This window comes from Manis pentadactyla, chromosome 14 (genome assembly GCF_030020395.1).
Source record: "Manis pentadactyla isolate mManPen7 chromosome 14, mManPen7.hap1, whole genome shotgun sequence".
NCBI lineage: Eukaryota > Metazoa > Chordata > Mammalia > Pholidota > Manidae > Manis > Manis pentadactyla.
In genome coordinates, this window is record NC_080032.1 from 3,733,423 (window position 1) to 3,748,137 (window position 14,715).

A 14,715-nucleotide genomic window follows, 5' to 3' on the forward strand; every position below is an offset into this window, starting at 1 on the left:
TGTGGAGGTGCGTCCGCTTGCTCGCGCGTCCGCCCGGCAGGCCCCCGCGGGGCCTCGTCTGCCGGCCGCGCCCCGCGCCCCGCGCCCGTGGCTGTGGGCGGCTGAGCCGAGGCCGGCCCGGTCCCCGCGTGGCGCCCTGGGAGGAGGGCGCGGGCGATGGGGCGGCAGCGCAGCCCGGGGTGGGGAGCGGCGCCGGCCCAGCCTGCCCGACCCCGGCCTCTGGGGGCGCAGGGGCCTCCGCGCGCGTGACTGTGCGGCCGGGAGGCTGTGCGATCCCGCGGGGCTCCCCTGCGGGCCGTCCCTGAGCCCCAGGAGCAGGACCCGCTGCTCTGGGCCGGGCCTGGTCCCCGGAGCGCTGCCGAGGGCGCCATGGAGACCCCTGCCCCGAAGCCCCAGGAGACAGGTACAGTTGCCTCTTTAAATCCGTGGGTCTGTGTATTTGCACTTGAGGCTGACACTCAGAGAGGTCGACTAGTTTCCCAGAAGCGCCCAGCAGAATGAGGCCTCCTGCCTTTTCACTGTGCACAACCATTTTTTTTTACTGTGTCAAGCAGGAGTGGGAATGGCAGCGTTTGGGGGAGTTTTCTGGGATGGGATCAGGCAGGGGTGTGGAGTAGTGTAGGAAGGGCTGCTTAGCTGTGCAGGGGGAAGAGTGATGGTTCAGGGTGTGGGCCTGGGTGCTTTTCCTCTACCAGGCCCCCAACATGGGCCTTCATGGAAAAAGCTGGAGGTTTGGAGGATCTGGGGGCTCAGCGAGAAATTGGCCTTGGGGCTCAAATCTCTCCTTTTACAGACTTCGGGTTTCAATTGGAGAGTGTGAGACACTGACTGGCAGAATTACGCCGGATTGTGAGGGTGCTGGGGCTGCCCCACCACCCACCTGCACCGGGAGTTCCTGGTTGCTCTCTGCTTGCCCCCCATGTCGGGCGGCCTGTGCACCTGGTGGCTCTAGGCCAAAGAGCCCCTTGACTCATTTCTCTTCCCCAGCTCTGCCCTCTCAGGACCCTGTACTTCCCTTCAAAGAGAATCCAGAGGACACGTGGGGTCAGGGTCTCCTGGAAGCCAAGTCCGAGGTGAGTGGCTGTCTGTCCGACCTTCTGAACGTCCACTTCTTTATGAGGAGGGCTGGCACCTTCCTCCCCCTTCCCGGGATCTTTAGTTACCCAGGGAAAGAGCCTGGAGCCTGCGCTCCTGTCCTCGGGGAGCTCCGGGCATGGTCGGAGAGTCTGGGTGACAGCCCACGTGTGCTCTTGAGGTGAGCGTCCCCTTCCAGCTGGTTGCAGTCCGGTGGGTGGGCCTGTGTGCCCAGCCTTATACTGGGAGCTCTGAGTGGTTTTCGTGGAGGCCGAGCCCTTAGGCGAACGCTCACACGAGGTCATTTGCCTCACGTGCAGACCCAGCGTGTGCTTGTGGTGGTTGGCCCTAGTTTGGGGGAGCTTTCTGGGATGGGATCAGGCAGGGGTGTGGAGTAGTGTAGGACGGGCTGCGTAGCCATGCAGGGGGAAGAGTGATGGTTCAGGGTGTGGGCCTGGGTGCTTTTCCTCTACCAGGCCCCCAACATGGGCCTTCATGGAAAAAGCTGGAGGTTTGGAGGATCTGGGGGCTCAGCGAGAAATTGACCTTGGGGCTCAAATCCCTCCTTTTACAGACTTTGGGTTTTAATCCTCATTTGTCCTAAACACCACATCCATCACAGTATTTAGATGTGTACAGTTGACAAGGGATGACAGTGTGATGTGTTGAGGTTTGGAGGATTGAGGGTCCTTTGACTTTAGGATTTTGTGATTCTGTTAACCTCCCACTTGAAAGAGGTCTGATTACAGAAAGGTAGACATACCTGAGAAATACATATCGGGAGATGTGCCAGGCTTCCGTAACGTGTTAGAATGCCCTGTAATTCTGTGAAACACGCAAGAGACATGAGGATCAAATGCAGCGCATGATCCTCGATGGCTCATAGATCCAAAAAATTCAAAGGCAGTTTGGGACAACTGACAAAATTTGAAAATGGGTTGTATCTTAGATCATATTGTGTCGGTATTAACTGTCTCGGGTGTGATGGTGGCATGCCCTGGGATTGCACAAGAGACTGTCCCTAGGAGATACATGCTGAAGAAGGTGGGGTGAGATGTCATGCAAGTACCTTCACATGATTCGGCAGAAAAGTGTGCTCGTGCATGTGTGTGTGTACACGTGTGAGTGATTACTTCAAGGCACTCCCCTTGTGCATAGGTGTTACTCCTAAAATATCAGCTTGGACCCAGGTGTAGCTGGTCCTCCTCTCCTGAGTACTCTTCCCTCCAGCAGTCTTGCTCCCACGCATGGTCAAATGCTCTGCTTCCCTGGAACACCCCCCATGGTCTGCTCTGACTCCGCTAGTTTCATTACCACCTCTGCATCTGATCCCCACCCAGGCCCCCTGGGCTTTTGGTTTCCTGTCCTGCGTAATGAAGACAGGCCGGACGTAGGCTTCTCCCAGTGGGTTAGGGGTGCCCACCAGGAGGGCCTGCTGCAAGGCTCAGACCCTATCCTGCTCTTGCCTGCTGACACCCCCACACTGCAGCCACGGAGCTCCGACACCCCCTCTCACCAGCACCACATTCGCTGTCTCTGGAGCTTGGTCTCTGCCTGCTCTCTCCCTCCCCCAGCCAGTGTTGCCGCTGGGGTGCCTCCTCCCTGTGTGGCTCAGATACGGCGGGTTCTCAGCCAGCTTCCGCAGTCCTACCTTCTCATCTCCCTGAAATCCAGTGGTTTTTCTGGAGCAGGTACAATGTATACACAATGAAGTTCTCTGGTTGTAAGTACAGGATTTGGTGAGTTTCGGTCAATGTATGTCACTGTGTGGCCAGCACCACAGTTGTGACGACGTGTAACGTTTCCATTACCCAGAAAGTTCCCTGAGGCCCCTTTGCTGGCAGTGCTCTTTCCCCGCCCCTTGGCGACAGCTGTAACCTAGGCTTTTTAAGATTTTCAGATGGAATTACATAGTATGTAGTCTTTTGTTTCTAACTTGACTTAGTGTGTTTTTGATAACCATGTCATTATGAGAATCACTAGTTTATTCTTTTTTTTATTGCTGGGTAATATTCCATTTGTGGTAGTTCACAAGAGCCGCCGTAGCCAAGTGCCACAGACCGGGGACCCAGACGACAGAAACCTGTCGCAGCCTGCAGGCTGGAAGTGCAAGATCAAGGTGCCAGTAGGGGTGGCTTCTCCCGAGGGCGCTCCCCGTGCGTGGAGGCAGGGCTTCTCCTGCGCCTTCACAGGTCCTTTCTACTCTGCGTGTCTGTGTCCAAATTTTCTTTTATAAAGACACCAGTCTTAGGAGGTCAGGGCTTGCCACAATAATCTTGTTTTACCTTAATTATCTCTTTCAAGATCCTTTCTCCAAATACAGTCACATTCTGAGGTACTGGAGGTTAGGAGTTCAACATCCAAATTTGGGGGGGACGCAGTCCAGCGCCTTGTACCATTGTACAGATATTCCACGGTTTGCTTGTACATTTACCAGCTGGTGGACATTCAGGTCGTTTCGGCTCTTACAGATACACCTGCTGTACGTGACTGAGTACAAGTACAGACATGTGTTTTAATTTCTCTTGAATATCTAAGATGGGATTTCTGAGTCAGATAGGGAATATATTTAATTAGCAATTCAATTGAACTTCTCAAAGCTTTTGGTTTCATTGATTTTCTCAGCTGCTTTTCTGTTTCCTAGTTCGTTGATTTTGGATCCTTATCATTTCCTTCCCTCACTTACTTGGGTTTCTTAAGCTTGACACTCAAATACTGACCTGACGCCTCCCTTCTTTGCTCTCGCAGCGTCAATGCTATAAATTACCCGCTAGGCGCTGTCCTAGCTCCTTCCCACAAATTTTGTTACAGTGAATTTCCATTCTTATTCAGCTCAAAATAGTTTCTAATTTCCTGATTTCTTCTTCAACCATCTATTAGTTAGGAATGTGTTGTTTAATTTCCAAATATTTGGGGGATTTTCCAGACACCTTTCTATCATGGATTTCTAATGTAATTATGGTGGAATTGGAGAAAAATTTGTATGATTTGAATCCGTGTCACTTCTTGTCGCATCTGGAGCCTAATGAGATCATCCCCCCATCTGTGTCTCGACCATTTGCCAATCTTCTGTGAACGGCTTGTATCCTTTGTCCATTTTCCTCTTGTTTGCCTTTTTCTTAGTGAGTTGTCGGTATTCCATGCAAAGAAAAAACGTCTATGGAGTAAGTATAAGCCTTCTCCCAGTGTCTGGGTTTCCTGAATTCACAGAACTACCTCCCAGAATCCTCATGTTCAGATCCTTGCTCCTCCTGGACTTGGGTTTTGTGTGTGGTATGAAGAGTGGTTTAAAGTTTCTTGCTGTTTTATGTTGGCATTTGTCTCAGCATGTGCTGCTGTAACAAAATACCACAGACTACGGGCTTAAACAACAGAAAGTTATTTCTCACAGTTCTGGAGGCTGGGATTCGGAGACCAGAACGCCAGCAGGGCCGGTTTCTGGTGAGGGTTCTTTTCCTGGCTTGCAGACAGCCACCTTCTAACTGTGTCCTGACATGGTTTGTCCTCGATGTGCACACTGGGGACAGAGATCTCTACTGTCTTCTTCTCATAAGGCCAACAGGCCTGTGGGATGGGGCCCATGACTTCATGTGACCTCAGTTACCTCCCAGGACCTTGTCTGTAAATACAGCCACATCTGGGGTGAGGGCTTCAGGGGGACACAGTTCAGTCTGTGGCAATTTTGATAATTATCTAAAAGTATAAGCCACTTTCAGAACTAAAGGTCAAACCTCCTATGACCCCAAAAGGGGCCTCTGCCTTCCCTGACCTCCTGATAGGTGCCTGGGAGGCATGAGGCCTCACCTCAAGGCTTGAGGTGTGTGTCCCATTGCCTGACTGCGGGTGCTGGTGCAGAAACTCGGGGGGCACTTGGCGGCTCCCGACCCCACCCCAGTCCCTCCCAGAGAGCCCCGACCGGGCGAGCGCCAGCTCTGCCCCTTGCTTTACTCCTCGTCCTTACGACTAGCTCCCATGGTGGCGGTCCGGAGGATCTGAGGGCTCAGCGAGAAATTGGCCCTGGGGCTCAAATCCCTCCTTTTACAGACTTTACAAATGCAGACCTCATTTGTCCTAAATACCGCACCCATCACAGTATTTAGATGTGTACAGTTGACAAGGGATGACAGTGTGATGTGGTGAGGTTTGGAGGATTGAGAGTCCTTTGACTTCTTTAGGATTTTGTGATTCTGTTAACCTCCCACTTGAAAGAGGTCTGATTACAGAAAGGTAGACATACCTGAGAAATACATATCGGGAGATGTGCCAGGCTTCCGTAACGTGTTAGAATGCCCTGTAATTCTGTGAAACACTCAAGAGACATGAGGATCAAATGCAGCACATGATCCTCGACGGCTCATAGATCCAAAAAATTCAAAGGCAGTTTGGGACAGTTGACAAAATTTGAAAATGGGTTGTATCTTAGATCATATTGTATCGGTATTAACTGTCTCGGGCGTGAAGAGAGAAGAGGTAGTGGCTGCTTAGAAAGCATCCCGCCCGCTCCTGCCACCTGAGAGCTTATTCGCCGGCAGGAGGGACCCAGAGGGGGTCAGAGCATGAGGGTGAGGAGACCGCTGAGGGCAGCCTCCCGCACGCTCGGGGTGGGTGATGACCGCTGGCGGCAGGCAGTCCTGGGCTTCGAGAGCAGGAGTGGGTGGAGCGGGTCACCCCGCATCAGTGACGGGGGGAGATGGGGAGCAGGCAGGGGTGAGGTGCACCGAGACACTGGCCAGGGAGGGCAGGGGAGTAAGGGATCCGGCAGGACAGGCCTGGAACGGCTGCCCTGATCGTGGGGGCAGGAACCTGCCGGTAAGCACTGGGTATCCTGCTGTAGAGTGCACTGGTGGCGTCTTCATCTGATGTCGATCCTTTTGCAGGGGTGAGATTTTAATAGGTTTTCTGGTTCTTAGTACTATGTTTTTCAACATCTGTAAGTTGCACTTTCTTGACCCCTGGGGAAGCATAGCATCCTACCCAGAACTCACTGCAGCAGCTTTGTTGCCGCTGTACCACTTAGACATGGGCTGTCTGCTTAGACAGGCCCTCCTCGCCCAGGCCAGGGTCCATAAGGCGATTCCTGGTCCAGGTGTTGCATGGGTGTCACGGCTGTACCACCAGGGGCGTCTCCAGCACAGCCTTACAGGCCCAGGAGGTCACCCGAGGTCAGCACTTTGTCCCTAAGGACCTCCTGTGGGGCCGGAAATGCAGTCAGCGTCACTCCCATCCTGGCTGAGTGACAATGTGCATGCCATTCCAGGAGCTGGTGACTTTCAAGGATGTGGCTGTGGACTTTACCCAGGAGGAGTGGGGCCAGCTGGACTCGCCTCAGCGGGCCCTGTACCGCGACGTGATGCTGGAGAACTACCGGAACCTCCTTGCCCTGGGTAAGGCAGTTCCTGAGGCTCAGAGCGTGCAGTCTGGGCACTCTGCCATGCCAGAGGCATTACAGCCCTGGCACTGTGCCCGGTGGGATACGAGAGATGTCCCTGTGCTCGGCGGGGCTTGGCAGTGTGTAGTAGCCACCAGCATCCTTGCTTGGAGTTGTGGCTGGTTTGGGGTAGAGCCTGGGGAGGGGGTCGGGCAGGGGCGTGGGAGCTCAGCCTGCCCTGGAGCTCTTTTGGGGAGACCAGGCAGTGTCAGTACCCTGGGGTCCTCAGTGCAGGCTTCAATCTGAGTTCTGCATCTGAGACCCACGTCCAGGGCTGGCGCACACGTCTCACTTCCCCTGGTGGTGCTGCCAGGAGAGCCCAGCACACAGGCACACCACTTCCTTCTCCACAAGCAGGGCCTCCAGTCTGCAAGCCGGACGTGATCTCCCACCTGGAACGAGGCGAGGAGCCCTGGCAGGCGCCTAGAGAAGCCCCTGGAGGGGCGTGTCCAGGTGAGCAAAGGCAGGGAAGGATGCCCCTCCCATCTCCTCTTTTTCCACAGTCCACTGTGCCTGCTCAGTGTCCTTTCTAGAACCTTCCATGCTTCTATATTTTTCCTCCCTTCAACACACACATTGAACACCAACTGTGTGCCAGGAGCTCTGCTGGGAATACAGCGGTGAGCAGAGGCACCTCCTTCTGCTGGCTGGAGACAGAAATAACACCTCCATGCACGAGTGATGATGGTTAGATGGCACCAGGGAAGACAAAGGACAGAGCAGCACATGTGTGGAATTAGGGTCCGGGCTTCACTCACCTCTTGAGAAGAGGCAGTGGCCGCCTGTGGACAGGGAAACAGACACAGCTGTGGTTCATGGAGGACTCCAGGAAGACTTCCCAGTGTTCTGGGATTTAGTGTTTAAGGAGAAGCACACGCACCCCAGGGCCAGAGGACACATTTACAATTCCAGGTGTTCTGAAGGAAATGCTAAAGAGAGCTGGAGTTAGGCAGTTCCCTTAAGACACCAGGGAAAATCTGAATGTAGTTATTGTGTTTGGCCCTATTTTACCCTGTGTTTGTGCCTGGCGCTGACGCCCACTTTCTCAGTCAAAGGCTCTCTGAGTGGACCGCTGACCCTTCTCGGTTTCTCTGTCCCTCCCCTTCCCCAGCTTGCCTGTCTTGCCTTGGAGGTTCCCCCATCAGTCTCTGCCCCCAGGCCTGCAGCTCTCATGCTGTGCTGGCCTCTACTGTCCTTTCTCTGCCCGTCTAAACCTCCAAGTCAGATCTCAGACCTGAGTCCCAGCCACATGTCTGCCTGCTTACAGAAAATTGCATCTCCCATTCATCTCTTACAGACCGGGAGCCCAGGCTGGGGCTGAAGGAGGAGTTGGCTGAGCAGCGGGGCGTTTGCAAGGAAGAGCTGGCTCAGGAGCTGGGCACCGGGCAGCTGGGCAGGTCCTGGCTCCACAGCCGTGCTCCAGGCGGTGGGCCTGCCTGGGAGGGCCCAGCTGCTGCTCCATCCCGAGGCAAGGCTGTGCTCTGGAAGCGGGCACCCACCAGCTGTGCAGATGCATCTGCGAACTGCTACCAGCAGGGACACAAGGCATTTGAGGAGGATGCTCCCTCCAGGTGCCCCCTCTTGGCCCAGCCAAGTGTTCCCACAGAAGCCGACTCTCCTGATGGACGTGTGGAGAATATGCAGCCCAGAGAGGCAGGAGCGAAGCACCAGATGACGTGCATAGCCAGGAACTCCTGCAAGTCCAGCAGACATGGAAAATACCCGCCAGGGAGCACGCAGCAGGGTGCAGGCCCCGGGGAGGGTCTTTTTGTGTGTGGGGAGTGTGGGAAAGCCTTCCACCAGAGCACTTCCCTCACCCTGCACAGGCGCTGGCATGCGCGTGAGAAAGCCTACAAGTGCAGCGAGTGTGGTAAGGCCTTCACCTGGAGTACCAACCTCATTGAGCACCAGCGGATCCACACAGGTGAGAAACCTTTCTTCTGCGTCGAGTGTGGGAAAGCCTTCAGCTGCCACTCATCGCTGAATGTGCACCACCGGATCCACACAGGTGAGAGGCCTTACAAGTGCAGTGCCTGTGAGAAGGCCTTCAGCTGCAGCTCACTGCTTAACATGCACCTCCGGGTGCACACGGGCGAGAAGCCCTACAAGTGCAGTGAATGTGGCAAGGCCTTCAACCAGAGGACACACCTGACACGCCACCACAGGATCCACACGGGCGAGAAGCCCTACAAGTGTGATGCATGCGGCAAGGCCTTCACGTGCCACTCATCCCTGACCGTGCACGAGAAGATCCACAATGGCGAGAAGCCGTTTAAATGCTCTTACTGCGAGAAGGCCTTCAACAACCGCTCACGCCTCACCCTGCACCAGCGGATCCACACTGGGGAGAAGCCCTTCAAGTGCAGCGACTGTGGGAAGGGTTTCAGCTGCCACTCCTACCTAGTGGTGCACCAGAGGATCCACAGCGGGGAGAAGCCCTTCAAGTGCAACGAATGTGGCAAGGCCTTCAGCTCCCACTCCTACCTCATCGTGCACCAGCGGATCCACACTGGGGAGAAGCCTTTCGACTGCAGCCGCTGCTGGAAGGCCTTCAGCTGCCACTCATCCCTCATTGTGCACCAGCGGATCCACACGGGCGAGAAGCCCTACAAGTGCAGGGAGTGTGGCAAAGCCTTCAGCCAGAACCACTGTCTCATTAAACATCAGAAAATCCACTCTGGGGAGAAGTCATTTAAATGCAATGAGTGTGGTGAAGTGTTCAGCTGGAGTGCTCACCTTGCCGAGCATCAGAGGACGCACAGCGAGGAGAAGCCCTTTGCCATCCAGTTCAACAAGCACCTGCTGAGCACCTACTACATGCCTGGCAGCCTGCTGGGCACAGAGGACACAGGTGTTGGCAGCGTGGACCCAATGAATGCCCTGGACATGGCAGAGCTCCTGTGCGTGGTTCCGCCCTCAGCCAGCAGGAATTTCCCCCTGGGCAGCAAGCCCGGAAACTGAGGTGGCGAGCTGTGGTGCAGCTCCTCCTTGCCCAGAAGGCACAGCGGCTCACCTGCAGACCACGCAGATCTCTGCAGGCCAGGAAGCTCCTTTCCACCCATGTGTTTCTCCATGCACCGGGGCACCTCTCTTAGGTAGAGGTCGGCGGCTCCTCAGATGGGTTCCTGGCTTGATTTTGATCAGGAATGCTTCCGGTACACCTTTGCTTAGAGTGATAATTTTAAAAAAATAAGGATTATGAACAATATTACTTCCAAGTGAACGTTATATTCCAGGAGGGGAGAGTAATCTTGGATGTAGAGGAGGGAAAATGAATTTCTAGAGTCACCTCCTTTAAGCAGGTCCCCTGCAGAGTCGTTCATTAATGACTGCCACCCAGCACGGTCCAGCATCAGCGCAGCCAGGTCCTGACATGCCGGCATCCTGCCTGGCTGCCCAATCCTAGGTGGGAAATAGCACACAGGCAGCTGCCCAGGCTTCCAGGTGCGGTGCCAAGGTAGATGTATTTAGAACCAGCCTTTGTCCCAGCTGGGGAGGCTGCCTGCAGGGCCCCTCTGGTCACTGTTCAGCTCAGCCCAGCCCAGCCCCCGGGGAGGAATCCCTTCCCCATCCCATGCCTTCTGCAGGGGTAGAGGCGATGTTCTTCCAGAATCGTTATTTCTACTCAGTTCTAAGCAAGTACATGCCTTCTCAGCGATGATCCTTTACATGCATAAAGGGTGCTGCAGCTCATGAAAAGCTGTTCAGTATACCTTTTAAACTATGGAGGCAAAATAACCACATTGGAAATGTGGAATTAAGGGGGAAAAGGCCCATGACTCTTAATAAAACTGCATTTTGCACTTTGATGCATTGCCTTCTCTTTTCATCATGCATTTTTACATTAGTTTAAACATAGTGTATATATCATTTTAATCTTTTCTTTTTCTACTTAGCTGCAGAATGGAATTTTTTCCCAAGTAACCTGTCTTTGGAGTTTAAACTCCAGATGGAGGTGTGGTATTCTATGAGATATTCTTTTGTTAGGTGTTGAAGTTATTCTCAGTATTACAAATCATTTGTAGAACATCTTTTTGCGTTCTACTTCATTTTCTTAGAGAAGATTTGTAGAAGGGGAAATTTTGAGATAAAGGAAATGAACTGCTTAAGGAATCACCTTAGTATGCTTTTGCTTATGTGTCTCATGGACATCAGGCCGCAGTAGACGGCAGGCAGGCAGGAGCATCCCCTACAGATCCAGAGACAGGCACCGTTCGAAGCTGGGTGTCCAGACAGCCTCTGTGCAGGACGTGGAGACAACTCGGTGATGATCCCGGACGTCAGCCACTCCGCTGCAGCCCTCCGGTGTGTCTGCGAGCCGGCCTCATGTTACGTGGTCTCCAGGGCCACGTGGCAGTCACGAGCCCTTCTTTCATGACAGGAAAAGTGCCCTTCACAGGCGCATTAGTAAAGGACAAATATGATCTGGCTTGATTCATTATCATCATCCTCATTTTTCTGCTCACTTTAAGAGTTAAAATACAAACAGCTCTGTGGGCTGTGGGTACTGTGCCCTCTGCCCTGCAGTGCCTGAATATACCCAGCTGAGGGCGACGCCTCGTTACTTCACACCACTGATGATTAACAAGGTTGAATATTGACGTGTTATTATTTGTCTTTCTTCTTGAAAATAATTTGAATATACACTTGGCCCCTTCTTTGGAGTCTTGATGTTTTTCTTTTATTTACATATGAATTTTTTCTGATTATATGAATGTTTGTGTATTTAAGAAATTTTTTTAAAAATCAGAAAATTACACGAATAAAAATGAGCCTCAGTATCGGTTCATGCATTTCCATCTAGTGTCTTTTCTTTGCATCTATACCTACGCCTTTTCTTTTGAAACAAAGCTAGATTCATATTCCGCATGTTATTTTTATGCTTTTCTATTTGACATTTTATGATGAACACTTTCCACATTACAAAATATTTTTCAAAACTATTGATGGCCACATGATTTTGTTTTATAGTCATAACATGATTTATCTGTTCCTTTATCATTGAACATCTTGATTACCTGTTCCTATAAGTAATTCTGGGAGGTAAACATATTATGCCCGTCTTTGATTATTTCATCAGAATAAATTCTGAGAAGTGGAGCTAGTGGGTGAAAGGCGTCATATTGCAGAGGTGCTCCCAGGCTGAGCACAGCCCAGCACTCCTGGTGTCCACCTTCACTGTGGGCCCTGGGAATGGCCCTCGTCCACACCCTGCCCAGTGCCTCCGCCTCTGCCCATCAGAAAAGTTTTATCTTCATGTAGGTTCTTACATTTATTCTTAAGTTTTTATGTCTCACTTTTTATATTTGCCATTTCCACACATTAAAAATATTATTCATGCTTTTTGGCTATTTTTTTCTCTTCGTATGAATTGTCCATTTCTTTTATCCATATTCCATTTGTGTTTTTATATACATTTACATGTACACATTATACGTGTATATATATATATATATATACACACATATATAGCCTTGGCACGTACATCTGTAATTGTTACTGCATTTTCTATGTACAGAGGTTTTAAATTCTGTGTAATGAAGTCTATTTGATTTATTTCCTTTGTATTTTTCCTTTGTTAGAAATTCCCTTCTCGAGTGCTTTTTTGGTTCCACATATTACCTTTAACTCTTAAATCCATCTATTTGGGATGTAAAATCTAAGGTCCCTGTGTCTTGCTGCACTGGCATTCCTTACCAGTCTGTAGACCTCTTTTCTGTTACTGCTTTGTAATTCACTTGAATATGGGGTAGGACCAGGACCACATTTTTAGTAGGTTTTTTAAGTTTTTTTATTTTATTTTAATCTATTCTTTCAGGGAACCAAGGATTCATTTTCTCAGAACTCAACTCTTCATTACCCTGCAGATCTCATTGGGATTTTGATTAGAACTGACTAGTTTGTGAAGAATCGATATAGGTCTATATAATATTAAGCCTTCACATCAAAGAATGTAGATGACTCTTCATTCAAACCTGCCTCTAACCATCAGAAAAGTTTTATAGTTTTCTTCATATATTCTTACATTTGTCCTTAAGTTCATTCTAATCTTGTGGGGTTTGTAAATCTCTGTTGTAAAACACAGGACAACAGGACAACTCCTGGTTGTAAAAATCCTTTTGCATATTTATTTTATACCTAGCAGTTTTACCGAGTTATTCTGGGAGGCACCTAACAGTTCACAGTTTATTGGGTTTTCTGGTAAACCATTATATTACACAGAAATAAAAAGTTTGCTTCTCCTTTTATTATAGGTAGCCTTTTATTTTATTTCTTTTTAAAACCCACGTTGGCCAGCACTTGGAGACAACACTTGGCGGCAGTGGTCACCTGTGGCGGCCTGGGGTGGCTACAGCACACAGTTGTGGCCGATGAGGCTCAAGGGGAATCTGCTAGAGATTTGGGGAAAGTCTTTGCTTTCCTGATAAAAGAGAAACTGTTCCTTTCTCCCCACCTTCTCCTTCCTGCCTTGAACTTGGATGTAATGCTTAGAGGTGTAGTAGCTGTTTCCGACCATGAGACAAATGAAGACAAAATATGCAAAGTGGAATGGATCCTACGAGGATCCTAGGCCTTGGATGGCATTTTGAGCAGCTGTGTTAGCCACTGACCTTTAACTTCCTGAGTTCTTGTTACGTAAGAAAAATAAATAGTGTTAAGTCTGTTTGTCATTCCTCGCAGTGGCTTCATTCTTCACCGGCATAGCCTCTGGGTCTTTTTCCTGACTTGAAGGGAGACACATACAGTAGTTCCCTGCAGATGGTCCCAACGTATGATGGTTTGACTTAGTTTTTTGATTTAACGATGGTGTGAAAGTGATACACATTTGGAACTTCCCCAGGCTAGAGAGATGCAGTATGATGCTCTCTCGTGATGCTGGGCAGCGCGTCACAGCGAGCGGCAGTCCTGTGATCTCGGGGTTGAGCAGCCATGCACCTACAGCCTTTAGGGGCCCACTCAGCCCTTCTGCCGTTCACGTTCCATGCAGCAGTCAGTAATTTACATGAGATATTCAACCCCTTATTGTAAAAATAAGCTTTGTGTTTGATGATTTTGCCCAACTGTAGGCTAATGTAAGTGTTCTGAGGACCTTTAAGGTGGGCTGCGTTAAGCTGTGATGTTCAGTATTAGTGGCATTAAGTGGGTTTTGACTTTGTTTTCAATTTATGATGGGTGTATTGGAATGTGACCCCCATTGTAGGTGGAGGAAGATGTGTATCAGGTGACATGTCAACCCTTGGCCATGACTGTTTATCACGTCAGTGAACTAAATGGGCCTCGTTTGAAAAGACTGAAAAAATCGGGACTGGGTGTTAATTTTACCAAACACCTCGGTACACCTCAAAAGTGATTTAATGGTTTCCTTCCTTGGTGGAGATATAATTGGATTTATAAAAAGCTTTTCGAACATATCTGTCACTGGAATAAACTCCATTCTGCAAGGGCTCATCAAGGTTACTATGTGTGGACTCACTTTTCTAAAACTTCGGGGGCAGGAAGCAGAATTGGCCAACAATGATCCCAAAATTTCACTCTGGCTTTGCCCGGACGTGAACCGCCTGTGACTGGGTGGCCGCCCCCTCTCAGAGGAAGGGCCGCCCCAATACAGTGGCTGGGCTCCACCGACAGGACTGTTCTCCCACTTGCTCAAAAAATAATAATAAATGAAGAGGGGTGGGGACCCTTCCCCAGAATATGGCATAGTGGCTGGGACAGGACCAGGGGAGACCCACCAGGAACCAGGGAGACGGACCAGACACCTGCGATATCTAGATGTTGGGTCAGGACTGACTTTTAACCTTGGGAGTTATTAAGATGACACTTAGTACTTTTGATTAGTACAATAAGCAATTTCCACTTTGAACAATGAAATACAGGGTCCCTAGCTCTTCCTATGGCCCATCTCCAGAATGACACTGTCTTTACTGTCTGGACCAAAGCCGTGATGTGACCGACACAAGCCGGAGGGAGAGCCCAGGACACACCCTGGCTGCACCCGCGCACCCTTCCGAGTCCGGGGCTGGGCAGCAACCCTCCTTCCCTGCCGGTGTGCCTCCAGCTGGGTGGTGGCTGAGGGAGCCACAGGCAGAGGCTGCCAGGGTGGGTTGGGGTGCCCGCTCTGCCCCAGGTCCCTCCCAGCAGCAGGGGCAGAACTGGTGTCGGCAGCACCTCGCCCGGTCCAGAGGCCAGAACGTCTGTGTGCTCGGTAGGAT

The 14,715-nt window shown here is 51.0% G+C and overlaps 1 protein-coding gene across 3 annotated transcripts; it reads left to right on the plus strand.

The window, feature by feature from the left end:
• Positions 1 to 215: 215 nt before the first annotated feature.
• ZNF74 (zinc finger protein 74) lies at positions 216 to 13,166 on the plus strand. 3 transcript variants are annotated; one of them, XR_008993607.1, is made up of 6 exons: positions 216 to 403; positions 988 to 1,073; positions 6,332 to 6,458; positions 6,857 to 6,955; positions 7,800 to 11,760; positions 12,757 to 13,166. XR_008993607.1 is itself a non-coding variant. In XM_057491421.1 (5 exons), exons 1-5 carry the CDS (start codon positions 370 to 372, stop codon positions 9,461 to 9,463), a joined length of 2,010 nt encoding a protein of 669 aa, XP_057347404.1. In that variant the 5' UTR covers positions 216 to 369; the 3' UTR covers positions 9,464 to 13,166. The 3 variants fall into 3 exon arrangements, 2 of the variants coding, with proteins under 2 accessions (XP_057347404.1, XP_057347405.1); XM_057491421.1 differs by having other exon boundaries at positions 7,800 to 13,166; XM_057491422.1 differs by having other exon boundaries at positions 6,860 to 6,955; positions 7,800 to 13,166.
• Positions 13,167 to 14,715: the final 1,549 nt, after the last annotated feature.

Excerpts from the sequence above, each read along its gene's own strand:
- ZNF74 (XM_057491421.1), top strand. The coding sequence starts at position 370 with ATGGAGACCCCTGCCCCGAAGCCCCAGGAGACAG. Across the intron at positions 6,459-6,856 it reads CCGGAACCTCCTTGCCCTGG|CAGGGCCTCCAGTCTGCAAG; the intron begins GTAAGGCAGTTC and ends CTTCTCCACAAG. Across the intron at positions 6,956-7,799 it reads CCCTGGAGGGGCGTGTCCAG|ACCGGGAGCCCAGGCTGGGG; the intron begins GTGAGCAAAGGC and ends CATCTCTTACAG.